Source organism: Ranitomeya variabilis, chromosome 2 (assembly GCF_051348905.1).
Source record: "Ranitomeya variabilis isolate aRanVar5 chromosome 2, aRanVar5.hap1, whole genome shotgun sequence".
Lineage (NCBI taxonomy): Eukaryota > Metazoa > Chordata > Amphibia > Anura > Dendrobatidae > Ranitomeya > Ranitomeya variabilis.
This window is the reverse complement of record NC_135233.1, coordinates 852,613,091-852,635,469: the sequence shown is the minus strand read 5'-3', so window position 1 is coordinate 852,635,469 and position 22,379 is coordinate 852,613,091. Positions and strand designations below refer to the sequence as shown.

General features: G+C 41.2%; 1 protein-coding gene across 13 annotated transcripts in view; it reads left to right on the top strand.

Annotated features, from left to right (window-relative positions):
• Positions 1-1,371: 1,371 nt before the first annotated feature.
• LOC143808019 (uncharacterized) overlaps positions 1,372-22,379 on the top strand; it is a 428,145-nt gene continuing 407,137 nt past the window's right edge. For all 13 annotated transcript variants that reach the window (XM_077290233.1, XM_077290228.1, XM_077290231.1 and 10 more), the window contains exons 1-6: positions 1,372-4,721; positions 6,349-6,477; positions 6,973-7,092; positions 7,493-7,603; positions 7,755-7,868; positions 17,407-17,517. In XM_077290233.1, coding sequence (XP_077146348.1) covers positions 1,373-4,721; positions 6,349-6,477; positions 6,973-7,092; positions 7,493-7,603; positions 7,755-7,868; positions 17,407-17,517 — 3,934 coding nt within the window. In that variant the 5' untranslated portion in view covers position 1,372. The remainder of the gene's footprint in view (positions 4,722-6,348; positions 6,478-6,972; positions 7,093-7,492; positions 7,604-7,754; positions 7,869-17,406; positions 17,518-22,379) is intronic.

Here is a 22,379-nt window from a genome sequence, read left to right as displayed (position 1 = left end):
AGAAGGGTCTACAGGAGAAAGTATATCAACAGCTGAAATCAGCACAAGTGCTGCTTCGGAACTGTCTACATCAGAAAGAACATCAACACCTTATATCAGTACAGGTGTAGCTGTAGAAAGGTCTACATCAGATGGTGTATCAACGTCAGATACCAGTACAAGTTCATCTCTGGGAGTGACTACAACTGAAATTACATCAACAGCTGAAATCAGTACTAGTGGTGATCCTGAAGTAAGCACAGATGAAAGTTTATCAACAGTTGCAATCAGTACAGGTACTTCTAAACAACTGACTACAGATGAAAGTATAACAGTACTTGATATTAGTACAAGTGATAATCAGGAAGTGACTACATCAAAAAGTCTATCAACATCTGATATCAGTACAAGTGCTGTTCCAGAAGGGTCTACAGGAGAAAGTATATCAACAGCTGAAATCAGCACAAGTGCTGCTTCGGAACTGTCTACATCAGAAAGAACATCAACACCTTATATCAGTACAGGTGTAGCTGTAGAAAGGTCTACATCAGGTGGTGTATCAACGTCAGATACCAGTACACGTTCATCTCTGGGAGTGACTACAACTGAAATTACATCAAAAGCTGAAATCAGTACTACTGGTGATCCTGAAGTAAGCACAGATGAAAGTTTATCAACAGTTGCAATCAGTACAGGTACTGCTAAACAACTGACTACAGATGAAAGTATAACAGTACCTGATATTAGTACAAGTGATAATCAGGAAGTGACTACATCAAAAAGTCTATCAACATCTGATATCAGTACAAGTGCTGTTCCAGAAGGGTCTACAGGAGAAAGTATATCAACAGCTGAAATCAGCACAAGTGCTGCTTCGGAACTGTCTACATCAGAAAGAGCATCAACACCTTATATCAGTACAGGTGTAGCTGTAGATAGGTCTACATCAGATGGTGTATCAACATCAGATACCAGTACAAGTTCATCTCTGGGAGTGACTACAACTGAAATTACATCAGCAGCTGAAATCAGTACTACTGGTGATCCTGAAGTAAGCACAGATGAAAGTTTATCAACAGTTGCAATCAGTACAGGTACTGCTAAACAACTGACTACAGATGAAAGTATAACAGTACCTGATGTTAGTACAAGTGATAATCAGGAAGTGACTACATCAAAAAGTCTATCAACATCTGATATCAGTACAAGTGCTGTTCCAGAAGGGTCTACAGGAGAAAGTATATCAACAGCTGAAATCAGCACAAGTGCTGTTTCGGAACTGTCTACATCAGAAAGAACATCAACACCTTATATCAGTACAAGTGTTGCTGTAGAAAGGTCTACATCAGATGGTGTATCAACGTCAGATACCAGTACAATTTCATCTCTGGGAATGACTACAACTGAAATTACATCAACAACTGAAATAAGTACAGGTTCTGCTCCAATAGGGTCTACAGAAGAAACAGTATCAACAGCATATAAAATTACAAATTCTCCTCTAGAAGAGTCTACAGAAGAGAGTATATCAACAGCTGATATTAGTACTAATGGTGATCCTGAATTAATCACAAATGAAAGTTTATCAACAGTTGCAATCAGTACAGGTACTGCTAAACAACTGACTACAGATGAAAGTATAACAGTACCTGTTATTAGTACAAGTGATAAGCAGGATGTGACTACAACAAAAAGTCTATCAACATCTGATATCAGTACAAGTGCTGTTCCAGAAGGGTCTACAGGAGAAAGTATATCACCAGCTGAAATCAGCACAAGTGCTGCTTCGGAACTGTCTACATCAGAAATTATATCAACATCTTATATCAGTACAAGTGTTGCTGTAGAAAGGTCTACATCAGATGGTGTATCAACGTCAGATACCAGTACAAGTTATTCTCTGGGAGTGACTACAACTGAGCTGAAAATCAGTACTAGTGGTGATCCTGAAGTAACTACATCTGAAAATAAATCAACAGCTGAATTCACTACAAGTGTTGCTTCAGAAGTGACTACAGATGAAAGTATAGCAACAGCTGAAATGATTACAAGCCATAATCCAGAAAAGACTACATCAAAAAGTATATCAATTGCTGATATCAGTACAAGTGTTGCTCTAGAGGGATCTACATCTGAAAGTGTATCAACTTCAGACACCAGTACAAGTTTTCCTGTAGTAGTGACTACAGATGAAAGTATATCAACAGCGGAAATCAGTACGAGTGCTGCTCCAGAAATGACTACATTGGAAAGTATATCTACACCTGAGATCAGTACAAGTTTTCCTCTAGAAGTGACTACAGCTGAAATCAGTACAAATGTTGCTCCAGAAGTGACTAAAGATGAAAGTGTACCAACAGCTGAAATCATTACAAGTGGTGATCCAGAAATAACTAGAGAAGAAAGTGTATCAACATCTGTAATCGGCACAAGTTCTGCTCCAGGAGGGTCTACAGAAGTAAGCACATCAACATATACAAGTGCAAGTTATCCTGTAGAAGAGACGACAGAAGAAAGTATATCAACAGCTATTATCAGTACTAGTGGTGATCCAGAAGTAAGCACAGATAAAAGTTTATCAACAGTTGCAATCAGTATAAGTTCTGCCACACAAGTGTCAACAGATAAAAGTATAACAGTACCTGATATTAGTACAAGTGGTAATCTGGAAGTAACTACTTCACAAAGTCTATCAACAGCTGAAATCAGTACAGGTGCTGTTCCAGAAGGGTCTACAGAAGATAGTATATCAACAGCTGAAATCAGCACAAGTTCTGCTTCAAAAATCACTACATCAGAAAGTATATCAACATCTGATATCAGTACAAGTGTTCCTCCTGAAGTAACTACTGAAGAAAACATATCAGCACCTGATATCAGTACAAGTGCTGTTCCAGAAAGGTCTACAGAAGAAAGTATACCAACAGCGGATATCAGTACAAGCAGTGATCCAGAAGTGACTACAGATGAAAGTATATCAACTGCTGAAATCAGTACAAGTCCTTCTCTAGAACAGACTACGGAAAGTATATTAACAGCAGATATCAGTACTAGTGCTAAGGCAGTCATGACCACAGATCAAAGTAAAACAACAGCTGAGATCAGCACTATTGAAAATCCAATGACTGCAGAAGAAATCATATCAACGCCTCTTATCAGGACAAGTGCTACTACAGTGAATATTACATCAGAAAGTATATCATCAGTTGATACTAGTACAAGTGCTACTCCAGAGAGGTCTACTGAAGGAAGTATATCAACCGTATATATCAGTACAAGTTCTCTAAAAGTGACAATAGAGGAAAGCATATCAACAGCTGAAATCAGTACAAGTGTTCCTCCAGAAATGACTGCAGATGAAAGTATATCAACAGCTGAAATCAGTAAAAGTAGTGTTCCTGAAAGGTCTACAGAAGGAAGTATATCAACACCCAAGATCAGTTCAAGTGCTCCTCCAGAGGTGACTACATCAGAAAGTATATCAACACCTGATATCAGTACAAGTGCTCCTCTAGAATGGACTACAGATTTAAGTAGATCAACAGTGGCTAGCTATGCAAGTGATCCAGTAGCAGTGACTACAGGGGAAAGCATGTCAACAACTGATATCATTACAAGTGATGCAACAGATGGTAATATAGATGAAACTATATCAACACCTGATATCAGCACAAGTAATGCTCCAGAAGTGACTACAGTTGAAAGCAAGTTAACTGCTAATATTGTTACTAGTGATGCTCCAGTAGAGACTACAAAAGAGAGTATATCAACAGCTGAAATCATCACAAGTGGTGCTCTAGATGTGTCTACAGCTGAAAGTACATCAGCACCTGATATCAGTACAAGTGAAGCTAGGGAAGAAACCACAGACGAAAGTATATCAACAGCTGATATAAGTGCAGCTGCTGCTTCAGAAATGACTACAGATGAATCTGTATCAATGCCAAATATCAGTACAAGTGATGTTCCTAAAGTGACTACAGATAGAATATCAATGCCTGGTATCAGTACAAGTGATGCTCTAGAAGTGACTTCAGATAAAAGTATGTCATCAGCTGATAGCCATACAAGTTCTCCTCTAAAATTAACTACAGATGAAAATATACCAACACATAATATCAATACAAGTGATGATCCAGAAATGACTACAGTTGAAAGTGTATCGACACCTGACACCAGTACAGGTGTTCCTCTAGAAGTGACTACAGATGAAAGTTTATCAACTCTTGATATCAGTACACCTAGCAGAGTACCAATATCATCTTCCATAACTGAAAAAAAGACTACAAATTTAGTAGAACCTAGCACCTCACCAGAACTGTCCACAACTCAAAAAGAAACTACTGTAGAAACCCTCAAAAGCAGTACTATCCCATCTACAACCGATGTACAAAAAACAGCTGGAGGTCCAACTTCTGGGATGCCTATCGTCACCTCATATATTACCAGTACAGCCAAACTAAGCACCATAGGACTTACAACTACACAAAGTACCAGTACAGTCAAGCCAGAAACACCTGTATCATTATCACCATCCACCTTGCCTGGTGTAAGCACAGGATACTCAACACTATTAACTTCTGTGGGCACACTGAATACCACTGTAATATCCTATACACCCGTGACATCATGGACCATGATGTCAACAAGCACACAATATACAAGCATTTCAACTCCTTTTGGCTACTTATCAACTACTTCTGCATTGGGCGATTTTACAACCACAATGATAACTACAGCTCGTAAGTATTATATTTACTTCAGATCCCAGTGTGAAGCAATTATATAACTAGCTTACAAGTGTTTCCTGGAAATTAAAGTGTCTTTTATATTTTTAGCACATATTTAAAATTTAAAATTATGGCTAAACTTATAGCTAAATATCTGATATGAAGTAGATCAAGTTGTCAAATATAACATGATGTGAATAGAACAAACTGAATCCTGCAACTGGCTGTTGTAATTTCCGAACATGTTGTAAGGAATATTCTTAAGCAGATCTATTGTTTGTTCTAGCTTTTATATTAAAGCAGTGCAAGTTTATGACTATATGAAACTCAGCCATCAGCATGAAGTGAAAATAAAAAAATTAAATTGTGACTCCCCAGGGTCCTGGTTGTCACAGTGGCATTGCTTTCCTCATGGGGAGAGTGATGTCACGCTTGGAAGCGATGAAAGTTCTCTTTTATCAGGTAATCACATACACAAAACATGTTCATAGTCCAGACCAGAAGGGGGAGCTCTGAACCCGGATTAAGGGGAACTTCCCTGATATATTCTGGCTGGATGGGAAGTTAGTGGGCAGTATGTCAGAGGACAGAGAAGAGAGCAGTCGGACAGTGAGTGCCAGAAAGACTGAAGGGGCCATGTAGCCAGAGTTGCTACAGCTCTTTGAGAAAGAGAACTGAGAAGGAAGGGACAGTTTATGGAAAGTGTGCAGGAGAGCAGAGCACAGGAGATTGATATCAGGGAGCTTAGCAACGATTTGGCTACCTCCTTGGCTGAGTGCAGATTCCAGTAGCTGGAAGACCGATGCCGTATCAGACTCTAAGAGGCATAGCAGAAACCAGCAGGACAGCTGGACTTTAAGTTACCTGTCGGACTTTACACCCAGGAGACACAGTGACACATAGAGCTGGGTCGTGATAGAGATTCTGTAAAAAGTCTCGAGTCACCTGTCACACAGTTTTGTGTCCTAACCTATTTGAGGGGCAGAGTAGAACTGTGAGGACCTTATCAGAAGCCATATGCATTACGGGACTACAACACCACCACGCTTTGAGGAAGGCTTTCATCTCCACCTGATAAAGGGGACTCTGGATTTGCTTCCAAGCCGGCCGGATCCTGCCTGTAGCTGTGATCTGGTGACCTTGACTGCGGTTGCCTGAAGCTTCAGTAAACCAGGTAAAGAGACTGCAAACCTGTGTCCACCTTTCTTACTGCACCACTCAGCATCTCCATCTATACACCGGGAGCCCTGGGGACCCAACTTTACCTGTGGGAAGTTATACCATGTAGCTGCCATAGCATTACCCCAGAGGACCCCTTTAAGCAGCGTCGGTCCCTGCTGACCGAATACCACAGGTGGCATCACGAACACAAACTTTAATCAATTTTCTTTTACATGGGTGCCCAGGGCCACGGACCGGGTCGCTGCCGTGACACATCCCCTTAAGTACCAGACCCTGGACCGAGTACCCCACTGCGCTAGCGGGTGTTACATAATGTTTTAGGGATGGTTTGTATCAGTATCAGTTACAGTTAGAAAATCCACAATACATTTCTAATTTAATTACAATGTATATAAACTTCTCTTTGCATTATCAGCTGGAATTATCTGCTTGTATCCTTAATATTTTCTTCTATTAGCAATTGTCGTGTGCGACCTTCCTTGTGAGAATGGCAAGTGCTATTTCAAGCCTGGAACTATGACACCTGCGTGTCTGTGCAACAATGGCTATATTCCTGATCCTACACAGTTGGAGAGAATGTGTTTAGGTAAGTTTAGGAACTTAGTTTTGCACATTGGTAAAAGCAATTAATCATTAAATATTATCTATCTTAAAAAACAAATAAATCAGCACTTAAGCAAAATACTGTATGTTGATATTAGCCGACAAGTTTTAACACGGCAACCTAAATACATAACAAATCTAAAAGGGTGGGCAGTGCTCAGAACAAGTCTATATATATATATATATATATATATATATATATATATATATATATATATATATACAGTATATATATATATATATATATATATATATATATATATATAGTTTCTTTGCTCATATGAACAGGTGTCAATGATTCAGTAAAAATACAGGTGAAGCTTGACAAAAGTTAACCTGTATTTCAACCAAGATATTGCCATCTGTTCACATTGTCCTATTTTCAGTGTTGCCCTCTGTTTTGGATCTCTTATCTGTTAATCTACCTAAATGTGACAATTTAGCGATTCTAGACCAGATCTACTTTTGTGACTTCCAGATATCGATGAATGTGAACAGAAAACCTGTGAACAGTTCTGCTCCAACACTATCGGTGGATATGAGTGCTCGTGTCAAGATGGTTACACTCCAAATCCAGTCAGCCCTACACAGTGCATCCGTAAGGCTAAACTTTTAACTCTAATATAAAGCTTTATATTGAATGGTAGAGCTGTAATCAAAATGTCATAAAATCATGAAAGGTTGTATAAGAGGTATTAGATATAAGATTGTTGCCTCACTAACATAATAATGCAGATTATTAATAAGCTGCACCAGTATAGAATATATTTTACCTCCATGCACCCAGATCTCAGTCACCATCCTTGTATATTGTAGGATTTACCAATATTGTCAGTAACAAAAAAATCTCCTGACAACAAGATGTTTTTTTCCTGTGGTTCAAATTCAACTGTATACAAGTATCATGCTCTATGTAGTTTCTGATCCAATTTCCATATTCTACTTCTATCTTTTCTCTTATGTCATATAATATGATGTGATTTATTATTGTTTATTAGAAAAAGATTATTGCAATCATTCCCCATGTAACCATGGACTGTGCATTAATGGACTGCATGGATTTACCTGCTCCTGTTTCAGTGGATGGGAGGGACAAACCTGTGACGAAGGTAAGAAAAAGTGTTTCCAAATGAAATAAGACATAATGCAGGTAACTGTCATATAGCTGGGCTGTTGTTCACTGGACCTATATCTCGATTTAATACATTACATGAAAAGATATATTAACATGAATTTCAGCCTTTGTTTTTTCTTCAATAGATATTGATGAATGTACCACAAACAATCCATGTTCTAGAGGCACCTGTATTAACACCCTTGGCTCTTACACGTGTCAGTGTATACCTGGATGGACAGGACTGCAGTGTACTATGGGTAAGATGGTGATGATGGTTTTCTTTTTCATGTATAGAGTGAGTGAAATAAGTATTAAATATGTCACCAATTTTCTAAGTACATATATTTCTAAAGTTGCTACTGATATAAAATTATCAGCAGATTTCTGTAGCAACCCATTCAATCCACATAAGCAAAGAAATCAAACCATAAATGTACATTAATTAAGATATGTGTAATAATGCGAAATGACAAGAGGGAAAAAGTATAGGACATGCTTACTGGGACATTCTAGCAGCTTTATTTTCTTTCACTCAAACCAAACCGGCAACTGATGGAAGTATTCCTCTGACAGCACCTACTTTATAAATAAATAAATAAAAAATATGTGGGTTCCCCTCTATTTTTGATAACCATAATGTCAAAACTTACAAGATTACTAATAATTTAAATGAATAATAATTTAAACAAAAAGTCATGGGGCCCCCATTTTTCAGAACCAGCCAAGTTAAAGCAGACAGCTGGGGGCTTATATTCACAGGCTGGTAAGAGCCAATGAATAATGCCCCCCAGCCTAAAAATAGCAGCCCGCGGCTGCCACCGAAAAGGTGCATCTATTAGATCTTTCCACTATTCCTGAAGCAGTAGCAAGTGGGGTTAATATTTGTTGGGTTGATGTCAGCTGTTTTATTGCCACTGACATTAAGCCCACAAGTTAGTAATGTAGAGGCATCTATAGGACTTCTCCATTTGTAACCCCATAGTCAGATAGTAAATAGAAACACAGCCAGAACAAAGTCTTTTAGCTACATAGGCTGAAAAAAGACTTGGTCCATCAAGTTCAACCTTTCTCCACCAATTGTACATTTTGTCACTAATTTAAATATAAACTGCAATGTTATGTGTATCAAGGAAATCATCCAGATTTTTTTAAAAAGCTGTTATAGTGTCTGCCAATACTACCTTTTGTGGTAGGGTATGCCACAGTCTGAATGCTCTAACTGTAAAAAACTTTTTCTTCCACCCATAATGAGTGCCCCTTAGTCCTCAGTAGGTCTTTGGAAGGAATAAGTCATGTACCAGTGTTTTGTACTGGCAGTGGCCACACATATATTTATACATGTAAATGAGATCTCCTCTGATTTGTCTTTTTTCTAAACTAAACAAGCCCAACTTTTCCAACCTCTCATCATTTGAGAGGCCTTCCATCCCTTCCATCCCTTGTAATAATCTAGTTGCCCGCCTTGGAACTGATTCTAACTTTCTAACTCCTGAATACCCTTTTTAAAATGTGGAGCCCAAAACTGGATCCTGTATTCTAGATGTGGCGCCATTGATTTATAAAGTGGTAATAATACGTTGGGAACAAGTGATTTTATCTCTTTTTTTATACATCCTAAAATCTTGCTTGCTTTTGCAGCTGCTGCATGAGTACTGCTGCTCAGCTTACTTGTAATAAGAATACCCAAGTCCTTCTCCTGTTCTATAATCCCGAGTATACTCCCACTTAATGTATATGCAGCTATAGGATTACTCTGTCCTAGGTGCAATACTTTACATTTTTCTACATTAAATCTCATTTTCTAAGTGTACTTGAAATAAAAGTACACAACATTTTACTCTTGTATTTAAAAATAAAAAAGCACAGTTGTACTCACCTTACACCCATTGGAGCCCTCGTTCCCTATAAAAAAACAGAAAATAATATACAACAATAATACTCACCTAATGCCTATTTCATTGAAGCCCTTGGCTCCTGTAAAGCAACAAAAATAAAAAATAACAATATCCCTCACCTGACCAGCATACTGTACGCCGTAACCCATATCTGCGATAAGTGGTTTTCAACCTTGATGGTGCCAAGATGTAAATATCTAGGCTGAAAACCATGGGAGAATTTACTGCTGCGAGCACAGCATAAGTGACTAGCGGTTGACGTCATTGAAGTTACTGCAGGTCACTGAAGCTGTGTTCCCATGCTTTGCTGTGAGTCGGGCAGCTAAACTGCGGTGCTAAGCTCATTGAGTTCACCACAGTTCACCATGAGAAATTTCTTATGGTGAACTGCGGTGAACTCACTGAGCTCAGTGCTACACCGTGAGACTTTTTCTCATGGTGCTAGTGATGATCTCACTGTATTCTTCACAGTTCAAGGTCCCAGCTTTCAATGATATGAGCTGGGAACATAACCTTAGTTAACTACGGTAACCTTGATGACGACACCACTAGACACTGATGCTGCACTTGCTGCAGCTCATTCTCCTATAGTTTTCAGCCTGGACAGACTCATCTTGGCACAGTCCAGGTTGAAAATTACTTATCACAGGCATGGATTATGGCATGAATAGTATGCTTAACAGGTGGGGCATTTGGTTGTTTTTCATTTTTCTTTTTTTTACAAGAGACTAGGGCTTCAATGGAATGGGCGTAGGATGAGTATAATCTTGTTTTTTATTTTTAATTTAAAAGTAAAACATTGTGTATTTTTATTTAAACTAAAGGATCTTAGGCTGGGTTAACATTTTGGTTTTGGCAGTCCGTTAGATGAACTGCGTTACACCGTGGCATAACATGGTGTAACGCTGTCCGTTAATGCCACCATTAATCCTTATGTCGGATGCAACGCTAGTGCACGCCCACAATGGGTGTGCGCTAGCGATGTGTCATAACAAAGTGAAGGACCCTAGGACACGGGCTGCAGCGTTTCTGGGTCCGTCACTGCTAGTGCACATAGAGCATCTGCTAGCTCTATCTGCGCTAGCGCTAGCGAAATTCGGCACTTGTGTTAACAGCAGCCCGTTAATGCATGTGGTGAACGGGCTGCTGTTAATGCAATGTGAACCTAGCCTCATTCTGGCTGTATGTGCTTATTTACTACTAGACTGTGGCCCGATTCTAATGCATCGGGTATTCTAGAATATGCATGTCCCCGTAGTATATGGACAATGATGATTCCAGAATTCGCGGCAGACTGTGCCCGTCGCTGATTGGTCGAGGCAACTTTTATGACATCATCATCGCCATGGCAACCATTATGACATCTACGTCGATAGTGTGCCCGTCGCTGATTGGTCGAGGCGAATTCGCGGCAGACTTTGCCCGTCGCTGATTGGTCGAGGCAACCTTTATGACATCATCTTCGCCATGCTGTGTCCGTCGCTGATTGATCAAGGCCTGGCGGCCTCGACCAATCAGAGACGCGGGATTTCCAGGACAGTCAGACAGACAGACAGACAGACGGAAAAACCCTTAGACAATTATATATATAGATCTGACTATGGAGTTAGCAATTGAGAGGCATCTTGTAGATGCCATTCCATTACTAACTTGTGAGGTTGATTTCAGTGGCTATAAAATAGCTGAACTCAACCCCACAAATATTTACCCCATTTGCCACCACAGGGCATTTGGGAAGAGACGTGCCTAAGTGCCTGAGTTAGTGCATCTAATATATGCACCTTTTCTGGGGTGGCTGTGGGCTGATATTTTTAAGTTATTGGCGACCCCTTACTAGCCTGAGAATATCAGCACCCCAGCTATTTGCTTTAACTTGGCTGGTTGTCAAAAATGGGGGGACCCCATACTGTTTTTTAAATTATTTATTTAAATAATTTAAAGAAATGGCGTGGGGATTCCTCCATTCTTGATAACCAGCCAAGTGATGACACAGCATTAGCTCCTATTTATGCCAGATGCAAATTCAGTGGGCCCAGAATCAAAAAATGTTGTCTGAAGTAAGAAAGAGATGGCGGCAGCAGTGGGACACTACTCAGCCCGGTGGATCCAGGTACACTGTAGGGTACTTGTCTTCGTAGACACCGTCCAAGGGATCCACAACAGGCATATAGACTTACCAAGCAGACCATAGGTGAGGCATTCAAGCAGGTTTTGGACACCACCATTATGTCAAATCCCACCAACTCAGCCTTGGGAAAAGGATCAGGGTGAATGTATAGTCGCAACAAGAAAAGACTACTGGAGCTGTGCCAGCTTTGACTGATTGAATACCAGACCCCCGACACTTGGTTGGGTTTGATCACGGAATTGGTCGATTGGGATGCCCAGAACATTATGGAAGACTATGAAATCTCTGCTGAGATGGACCGAGAAGAATTGCCAGCGCAATCAACCCAGTCGGCAGAAACCCAAATCCAGGAGTTGTTTATTATATTGGGAGTGGGACCTGAAGCCTCAAATGAGGAAAGGGCTTGTGTTATGGACTCAGTTTTGGGAGTTCCAGTACCCGTACCACTGGCACCAGACCCTACCCCCATGATAGTCCACCACCAAGGAACTCATATCCGCTACGGAAATGTCCTAGTGTTTAATGAGTCCAACACCGAATTCAATTAACATCTGCAAGATTTTGAGACTCTAATGCTGGTGCACCTGCCTATAGCTGATTGGGCTAAATATCTGTGGACTACTGGTCGGGCATGGAATGCTGCCAGGTCAGTTGGATCTCAAGACTGCCTTGACTATGGAACTATTAAGGATACCCTGCTGGCCCTTTTTATCATCACTCACGAGTGATATCGCGTAAAGTTCCGGACATTTTCTCTTAAGGGGTCTCCTATGTAGAATTTGGCAGTCAACTCTGGCGACACTGCAACCACTGGCTCGATAGTAGGGCTGCCCACTCCACTGCTGCCCTTTGGGATGTGATAGTGCTTGAGCAACTTCTAGAGAAAATGGCCTCAGAAATACAAGAGTGGGTAACCTATTGGAAGGCCGATACCCTAGAGCAAGCAGCCCGATTTGTTGATGAGTTTACAGCCAACTGGAGACCCAATATGCCAACTGATGCTTGAAGACCATCAACCAAAGATTTGACCAGCCACCAGTCACTCAAGCAGGATTATCCCGCTACCCAGCAGAAAACCCACCAGGGCAAAGGGTTACCAACAGTAGAGTTGATTTGCCCAAACCACAGTGCTGTTATACATGGGGGCCTTGGACACATTGCCAAAGATTGTCCCCAGGGCCGGGGCCCCATGCCTGAAGCCCATCTGTCAGCCTAGCCGGTTAACATCTGCCAAAATTAACCAGCAGGGTCTGAGGGATGCTATTCCAGGGATACACCAGTAGCGGAGGAAGTGATATATCCCTTCCATATTCTACAGCAACTTCCATCACCACATCCAGCTGGTCAAGGTTGTTGATGTCCTGTCCCAGGGACTAGGGACTCTTGGTCCTCCATCACCCTGGTCAGTCCAGATATTGTCCCACCAGAACACTATTTACCAGGTCACCAAACCACTATCTCCCTGGCTGGAGGTTAGCGCTCGAAAATCCCTCTAGCACGTGTGCAGCCGGACAGGGGTACAGACCAGGCAGAGGTTGAAGTGGGAGTCATGGATGGCCTCCCCATACCTGTTATTTTAGGGAATGACCTAGGACAAGGACTGTCCAGCCAGTTTGTCACAGTCATCACCTGCAACCAAGCCAAGCAACACCCTAATGTGGATCCTTCTGCCACCCATCCCAAGGACAGCCACCATTCCAAGCCTCCATCATCCTCCTCTGAGTTGACGGCAGTGAGTACACCTTACCAGACTGTGGCTATTGACTGGGAGGAGACAGATCGCAAGGAGTTTAGGGAAGCTCAACTCACGGACCCCACCCTAGAGCTTGCCCGTATGCCGGCTGCTCAACCTGGGGAAAGAAATCAGAAATGATTAGATGGGAGAATAGACTGTTATATCAGGAAAAGCCCACATCCTGCCCAGAGAAACCCTGGACTCATGTCCATCAGCTCATGGTGCCCCAGCACTATGGATGACCACAACTCCTGTGCTTGGTCCATAATATCCCTGCAGCTGGGCATATGGGGGTCAAAAAGACCAGGGCCCAACTGCTGCATAGTTTCTTTTGGCCAGGGGTCGCTCGAGAGCTGTGGAAATGCCGAGCCTCTAGACTGGTCTGTCAATGGATGGGGAGAGCACCCTGTTGTGCCCTGCTCCAATACATGCACATGATAGGTGAACCATTCTAGAGGGTTGCCATGGATTTACTGGGCCCCTTAGCTGTCCTCAGCTGCAGCAGAAAGAGGTTCATCCTCACCCTGGTCAACTGTGCCACCTACTATCAGGAGGCTGTTGCCCTGTAATCCATAGATGAGGTGCATATGGCTCAAGCTCTACTGGCCATTTATAGTAGGGTAGGGGTTCCACAGGGAGTATTGACTGATCAGGGGACCCAATTCCAAAGTAAACTGATTCAGTCCCTCTGGGAGAAACATGGTGTCTGCCATATGCGTACCACTCCCTACCAACCCAAAACTAACGTGTTGTGTGAACATTTCAAGTGAACGCTCAAGCAGCTCATTAGTCGGTATGTGGAGTCTGAGGGAGGCGACTGGGAGAAAGACCTGCAGCAGCTCCTGTTCGCCTACCAAGAGGTGCTGCAGGATTCTACTGAGTTCTCTCCTTTTGAATTGGTGTACTTCCAAAAAGTACAAGGGCTGCTGGAGCTAGTAAGAGAGAGTTTAGCAAAACTGCTTGGAACATATAGCTCTCTGTTCACAACTTGGCCTGGTCAAGACCCCTTGGTCCAGCATCATGTCAACACAGGGGTAGCCACTACACTCAGACAACCCACCACCTGGGTGACACCTCCAGTGTTGGCAAAGACGAAGGCAGAGATGAATGACATGTTGAATATGGGGGTCATAGTTTCTTCACATAGCCCATGGGCAGCAAGTGTAGTGTTGATGCCTAAGAAAGACAAGAGTATTCCCTTCTGTATGGACTAGAGGTGACTCAATGAGGTCATCAGTACAGATGTGTACCCCATGCCTCAGGTAGATTAACTACTAGACAGATTAGGTGGATCTCTGTTCATATCTACCATTGATTTGAGCAAGGGATACTGGTAGATCCCACTCACAAAAGAGGCTCAAGAAAAGCCTGTGTTCATCAATACTTTTGGCCTGTATGAATTTACCTGCATGCCATTTTGAATGAAGAACATCTCGCTTACCTTCCAAATGATGGTGGACCAGTTACTAGAGGGATGTCAGGGGTATGCCCAGGACTACCTGGATGACATTTATATCTTCAGCGATACCTGGGAGGAGAATCTTCAGCATGTGTCCCAGGTGCTGCAAAGGGTTGCAAAAGCCTAGATTTCCATCCAGCCTGAAAAGTGCCAGATGGGATGGCCGAGGTACTATACCTGGGACATTGAGTGGGAAGTGGGTGCTTTCGTCCTGAACCTGCAAAAGTAGAAACAATTACCCTGTCACCTTGCCCAGCCAACCAAAAACAGGGACGCACATTTCTAGGGACAGCAAACTATTATTGAAAGTTTATTCCCAATTACAGTACATTAGCAAAGACCCTCAGTTGCCTTAGCACCTAAAAATATGCCTGAAATTTCGTCTGGACTGCAGAATGTGAGTCTGCATTCCTCCAGTTGAAAATCCAGCTAGCCCAAAGACTAGATCAGACTGCCCCTGACTTCCACCGCTGGTTCACTGTCCAACAGACACATCAGACATCAGATTAAGAGCCGTACTTAGTCAAGTGGGGGACGATGGTCAGGAACACCCGATGGCCTATGTCTCCCAAAAGCTGTGAACTGCGAGAGGGCATACACCACAATAGAAAAAGAATGCTTAGCCATTGTCTGGGCCCTAAAAATATTGCAACCCTACATATACGGCACTAGTACAATAGAAAAAGGAAAAGCACTCACCGATCTGCAAAATCTTTAGCTTTATTGAATCTCCATTAAAAATACATATACAGCAAGGAATTTACGGTCATAACCAACCACAATCCTTTAAGTTGGCTAAATCAGACTGCTGGGGAAAACAGACGTTTACTCAGATGAAGTCTGTCCTTATAGTTCTGTAATGTTTCTGTCTTCCATAAAAAGGCAAAGATCATGGAAATGCCGACTGTTGGATGCACATTGTCCAGGCCAGGCAGTTTGTTGAAAAACTATGCAGATAGATTACGTAATCGAACAATGCGCCATAACTTCATTCACATCTTTCTCTTGACCTCTGGATGCTGGTTGAAGGACAACACAGGACTGCTTCATTGACCATCACTGAAACTGCATATTCATCTTAAAGTATCCCGGTTTGAACAATCAGGTCACCTGGTTATATACATCACTGCTCTTGCTTAACTTCCTAAGATTGTCCTTACCTCCTCTCTGTGAAGGCCCTCCAAAAGCAGGGAACTACTGGTGGGGGTAGTCAGCCCTGGAAGCAGCTTTAATCCCATCAAGTCAGAGGAAGGGTGAGACTCTGTAATATGAATTATCCTGGGTCTTTGCTGGGACTGTTCTACTGTATATGCTATTGTTTATAGGCGGTTCAATAAATTATTGCCACACTGTTTTACCCTCACTCTGTGTTGCCTGAGTAATGTTTTACCCATGGGAAGAGAGAGCGAGCATTCAGTGGTATGAGCCCTGGTCCAAGCAGTCTTTCTAAAGACAGCCGGGCCAGCGGATGAGAGCACCTAATGACTCTACAGTATGTCTCTACAATCCTTGATAAAGCTGACAGCTGAGGGTTGCAGCCCGCAGCTGTCAGCTTTGCAATGCTGGTCATCAAAAATAGAGGGGAAACTGCTCCAGGTTTTTTAATTTATTTATAGTGCAGGTGTCGGCTGCTGTATATTCTCTTCACTTCTGGTTGCTCTCGGGGTGCTGAACCCAAATAGTAACATGGAATTACTGGAGGAGTCCGTGTTCAGGGTCTGTGCCCAAACAGTAGGCGTTTGGTTAAGGACCCCAAACTTTACTGTTCAGGTTCAAACAACTCTATTGGTGATGTGTTCAACACTTATTTCACTGGCTGTATACACTTGTATCTATCACCAGCTCCTTAATATTATTAACTTTCATAACCAGTGAACTCCACATGTTAGATTACTACTTCTCACCACATTATTAGCTAACAGAATCCCAACAGCATCTAGAATTTCTAGATGTCCAAGAAATCTGTCCAATGTAGGTACTATCCTTTCCTACATTCTGATGTCCTCATAAGCTATGCTGATATCACCTACAGCTGTAATGCTGCATGGTCATTGTTTTTACTGAACAAAAGAACAATTAGCTGATTCTGGGATTATGTTACATTAATAGATTTTTGATCATAGGAAACGCTACTCAGTAAAGTTCATCTGATGTAAATATATTTGATTCCCCCACCGCCAAACTGAAGGCAACTTATACTGTCTGATTACCATTTTAGCATTTTCAAGCAATTGTCATTTTAGATGCTCAGAGTGAATAAAAAAGAAGATACTTGTTATAAAACTATTCATTCTTTACCATCTTCCTGAATAGTCATCATTGGCATGATCAGTAAATGTGTGAAACAGACAAGAGCAACCAGTAGGTAGCAATGTCACCCCCTTACCTTAGCTGCAGCCAAGATAGTCCATATAGAAATGTTCATCAAATCCCTTTGAATGACATAACTTCACAAGTGCAGCATTTGAAAGTTTTATTTAATGAAAAGGTTGTTGTACAGTGTTCTATGTTCTGCTTGTTCTACAGTATTTTCATGAATGCATGAAAATAATAAATAATTGTATTTATTTTACCGCAGATGTGAATGAGTGTTTGGTATCTCCATGTCCAAATGGAAAATGCTTTAACACTTTTGGAAGTTATTTCTGCAATTGCGATTCTGGCTACACTGGTGTAAACTGTTCTGAAGGTAAGATACAGTCTCCTTTTATAAATATTACATAAATATTTAACATGTGTTTGTATATACATTTGTATGAACATGATGTAAGTCCTAGAATTGAAGGCTCCAGTAATTTTATTTTACTGAGAGGTTTTGTTAATAGCCAAGTTTTTAGGTCCGGGATATAGGAGTGGCCAAAGAGCCTGGGTGGGAATGGTTGCTCCCATACTCTCCATTCCAGGCCTTATAAAAGGCAGCTGAATTGTCTCTGGTGTATCAGAGGTAGTGAAGCTGGAGTGAGAGATCTAATGGTGAACAGACCATGCCTGAAGATGTAGCAGTGCCTGACTTGCCATGAAAGTAAAACAATGTAATTTTACTGTGCCTACCCTGACTTGACTGATTTTTCTGTTATTGAAAGTTTTCTTTTGGCTGAAGAAAGCTACTTTGTTTACTTATGAAGCTTATGAAAGACAATAAACCTAAGACTGTTTTACACCAGAACCAAGTGCCTATGTATACCAGCTGCCTGCTAGAAATTTTGAATCCCTACAATTGGTGAATGAAATGTGGGCATGAAAATTCAAGTCATACACGGAATTGCGCTATATATATTGAATGTCCTGGGTAAAAAGCTGCTGTAGCAGTTCAAACACGGTCTGAAGGCATGGAAGAGCTGGTTGTGCAGCAGCAGGCCCAACATTAAACTGAAAGACTACTGATCCACCAGTTACAACCACAGCAGCAAGAACAACAGCATCAGCAAAAACAGCAAATGGCTCTCTTGGTAGAAGCTGTCCATGTCATGTAGATGTCACCTCCCACCAGCAATGATAGCCATGTGAGGTGAACAGTATGGAAGGCCTTAGAGAAAATTACTTTGGAGAACAACATCAAGGCTTTCCTGACAGTCTTTGACAGGGTGGCAGACAGGAAACAACTGCCCCCAGTGCAATGGGCAGGGGTTCTAGCTGGGGAACCACAAAAAGCATGCTATGACCTTGCCCTACAGGATGCATAGAAGCACAAGCTGAAGGCATAGATCTATCTTTAAAGAAACTAAGAACTATCCCATGGCCATGGTCAACATGCGTAGAGACTGTGGTTTAGTTTCCCACAAGTTGGAGTGGTCAAAGACTTAATGTATGCTGTGATTGTTGGACATGACTTTTCATTATTCAAGAAATTGTGGGAAAAGCTATAATGCCTGGCAGCTCGGCTGGTAAACAGGTTTTGCCTAAAATAACAATGTCACATGATGCGGCTGATGACTTCCATTTGCTATACTGGCTGACAATGAGAATGAGGAAGCATACCCTGAAGCCAATATCATTGACCTTGAGATATCCAGGAAAAGCCTCGAGACTTCCCAGCTTAAAGACTTAGCACTAAAAGGTGCTTGGGAAAATGTAACAGTGGTGAATGGTGTTCCATTAGAGCGAGAGTCCGATAATCGTTTCCATATTTTGCCATGATTGGTGACCTGTTGAATAGAGTAAACAAAGTTTTGGGTGAAGTAATAAAGCAACTACTTGTGCCTGGCACCATATATGCATGGTTTCAGATTTGGCACATTTGCATATGTTGAGTGGTCACCTGAGAGCAGTGAAGACTCAGGAATGAATCCTACAGAGTTTCACCTGCCACAATGTTTAAGAGAAATACTGAATTATTGTCAGTAGGGATGAGCGAACACAAATTAGAAAGTTCGGGGTCCCTACCAGACACCTAGAAATCTGAACGCCAAACACAGACTTTTTACTGTACATCCTGTTTTCCTGTTTAAGGCTAATGAAGCTTGGTGCAGGCTGCTGCAGGGCACATTTGTTGGTCATTTGCACTTTATTATATACAAACACCTTATATGCTATACATTTCTTCCATCTTGGCTGGCTTTCACCCAGACATGATTTTCTAATTATAAGTTACAGTATCTCCAACATGAATTTGGCTATGATTTATATTTCGTACTTTCATATACCTGTGGTAGCAATACTTACTTTACTAATGAATTGCTATATTGTGGTAATTGATATATCCAGGTAGATATCTTTTTCAGCAGCTGATCATGCCTATTTGCTATTTTGCACAACTGACACTGTATACCTGACTATCACCCATTGATCCATTTCAAATGATGCACTATATATTTTTCTTGCTTTCTAACCATAATTATTATTTAATTATTTATTTATTTATTAATTTAATTCTTTATTGGATTAAGCCCTTAGTGACAGAGCCAATTTGGTACTTTATGACCGAGCCAATTTTTACAATTCTGACCACTGTCACTTTATGAGGTTATAACTCTGGAAAGCTTTAACAGACCCTGCTGATTCTGAGATTTTTTTTTTTTGACATATTGTATTTCATGTTAGTGGTAACATTTCTTCGATATTACTTGCGATTATTTATGAAAAAACGGAAATATGGTGAAAATTTTTAAAGTTTTGCAATTTTCAAACTTTGTATTTTTATGCCCTGAAATCAGAGAGATATGTCACAAAAAATAGCTAATAAATAACATTTCCCACATGTCTAATTTACATCAGCACAATTTTGGAAACAATTTTTTTTTTTTGTTAGGGAGTTATAAGGGTTAAAATTTGACCAGCAATTTCTCATTTTTACAACACCATTTTTTTTAGGGACCACATCACCTTTGAAGTGATTTTGAGGGGTCTATATGATAGAAAATAACCAAGTGTGACATCATTCTAAAAACCACACCCCTCAAGGTGCTCAAAACCACATTCAAGAAGTTTATTAACCCTTCAAATGCTTCACAGGAACTGAAACAATGTGGAAGGAAAAAATGAACATTTAACTTTTTTTTGCAAACATTTTACTTCAGAACCATTTTTTTTATTTTCACAAGTGTAAAAACAGAAATTGAACCATACATTTTGTTGTGCAATTTCTCCTGAATACGCTGATACCCCACATGTGGAGTAAACTACTGTTTGGGGGCACCGCAGAGCTTGGAAGAGAAGAAGCGCTGTTTGACTTTTTCAATGCAGAATTGGCTGGAATTGAGATCGGACGCCATGTCGCGTTTGCAGAGCCCCTGATGTGCCTAAACAGTGGAAACGCTCCACAAGTGAAACCATTTTGGAAACTAGACCCCTTAAGGAACTTAACTAGATGTGTGGTGAGCACTTTGAGCCCCCAAGTGCTTCACAGACGTTTATAAAGTAGAGCCATGAAAATAAAAAATCGCATTTGTTTACACAAAAATGATTTTTTGCCCACAAATTCTTATTTTCACAAGGATAACAGGAGAAATTAGACCACACAAGTTGTTGTGCAATTTCTCCTGAGTATGTCCATACCCCATATGTGGGGGTAAACCACTGTTTGGGCACACTGCGGAGTTTGGAAGAGAAGGAGTGCCGTTTTACTTTTTTAATGTAGAATTGCTTGGAATTCAGATCGGACGCCAAGTCACGTTTGGAGAGCCCCTGATGTGCCTAAACAGTGGAAAGCCCCCACAAGTGACACCATTTTGGAAACTAGACTCCTTAAGGAACTTATCTAGATGTGCAGTGAGCACTTTAAACCCCCAAGTGCTTCACAGAAATTTATAACATAGAGCTGTGAAAATAAAAAATCCTTTATATTTTTCCTCAAAAATGATTTTTTAGCCTGCAATTTTTTATTTTCTCAAGGGTAGCAGGAGACATTGGACCCCAAAATCTGTTGACCAGTTTGTCCTGAGTACACTGATACCCAATATGTGGGGGCACTGTTTGGGCACCCATCAGGGCTCGGAAGGGAAGGAGCGCCGCTTGCAATGCAGACTTTGATGGGATGGTCTGCAGGCGTCATGTTGCAATTTGCAGAGCTCCTGATGTACCTAAACAGTAGAAACCCCCCACAAGTGACCCCATTTTGGAAACTAGACCCCCAAAGAGCTTATCTAGATGTGTGGTGAGAACTATGAACCCCCAACTGCTTCACAGAAGTTTTTAAGGTAGAGCCATGAAAATAAAAAAAATCATATTTTTTCCACAAAAATGATCTTTTCACCCCCAAAGTTTTACTTTCACAAGGATAACAGGAGAAATTGGACCCCAAAATTTATTGTGCAATTTATGCTGAGTAGGCTGATACCCAATATGTGGAGGTAAACCACTGTTTGGGTGCATGGCAGAGCTCAGAATTTTGGAATGCAGACTTTGATAGAATGGTCTGCAGGCGTTATGTTGCGTTTGCAGCGCCCCCGATAAGTGACCCCATTTTGAAAACTAGACCCTCCAAGGAACTTATCTAGATGTGTGGTGAGAACTTTGAATGCCCACGTGCTTCACAGAAGTTTATAATGCAGAGTCGTGAAAATAAAAAATATTTTTTTTTCACAAAAAATATTTTTTAGCCCCCAAATTTTTATTTTCACAAGGGTAACAGGAGAAATTGGACCCCAAAAGTTGTTGTCCAATTTATCCCGAGTACGCTGATGCCCCATATGTGGGGGTAAACCACTGTTTGGGAGCACGGCAGAGCTCAGAAGGGAGGGAGCACCATTTGACTTTTTGAGCGCAAAATTGGCTGTGGCGATTAGAGACCCCCTGATGTACCTAAACAGTGAAAACCCCCCAATTCTAACTCCAACCTTAACCCCAACACACCCCTAACCATAATCCCAACCCAATCCATAATCATAATCACAACCCTAACGATAATCATAACCCTAACCACAAAACAAACATAACCCTAATCAGAACCCTAAATCCAACACATACCTATTCCTAATCTCAACCCTAACCTCAACCCTAACCCTAATCCCAATACACCCATAACCCTAATCCCAACCCTAACCTTAACCCCAATTCCAAACCTAACCCCAATCCCAAATGTAACCCTAATGCCAACCCTAATCCAAACCCTAA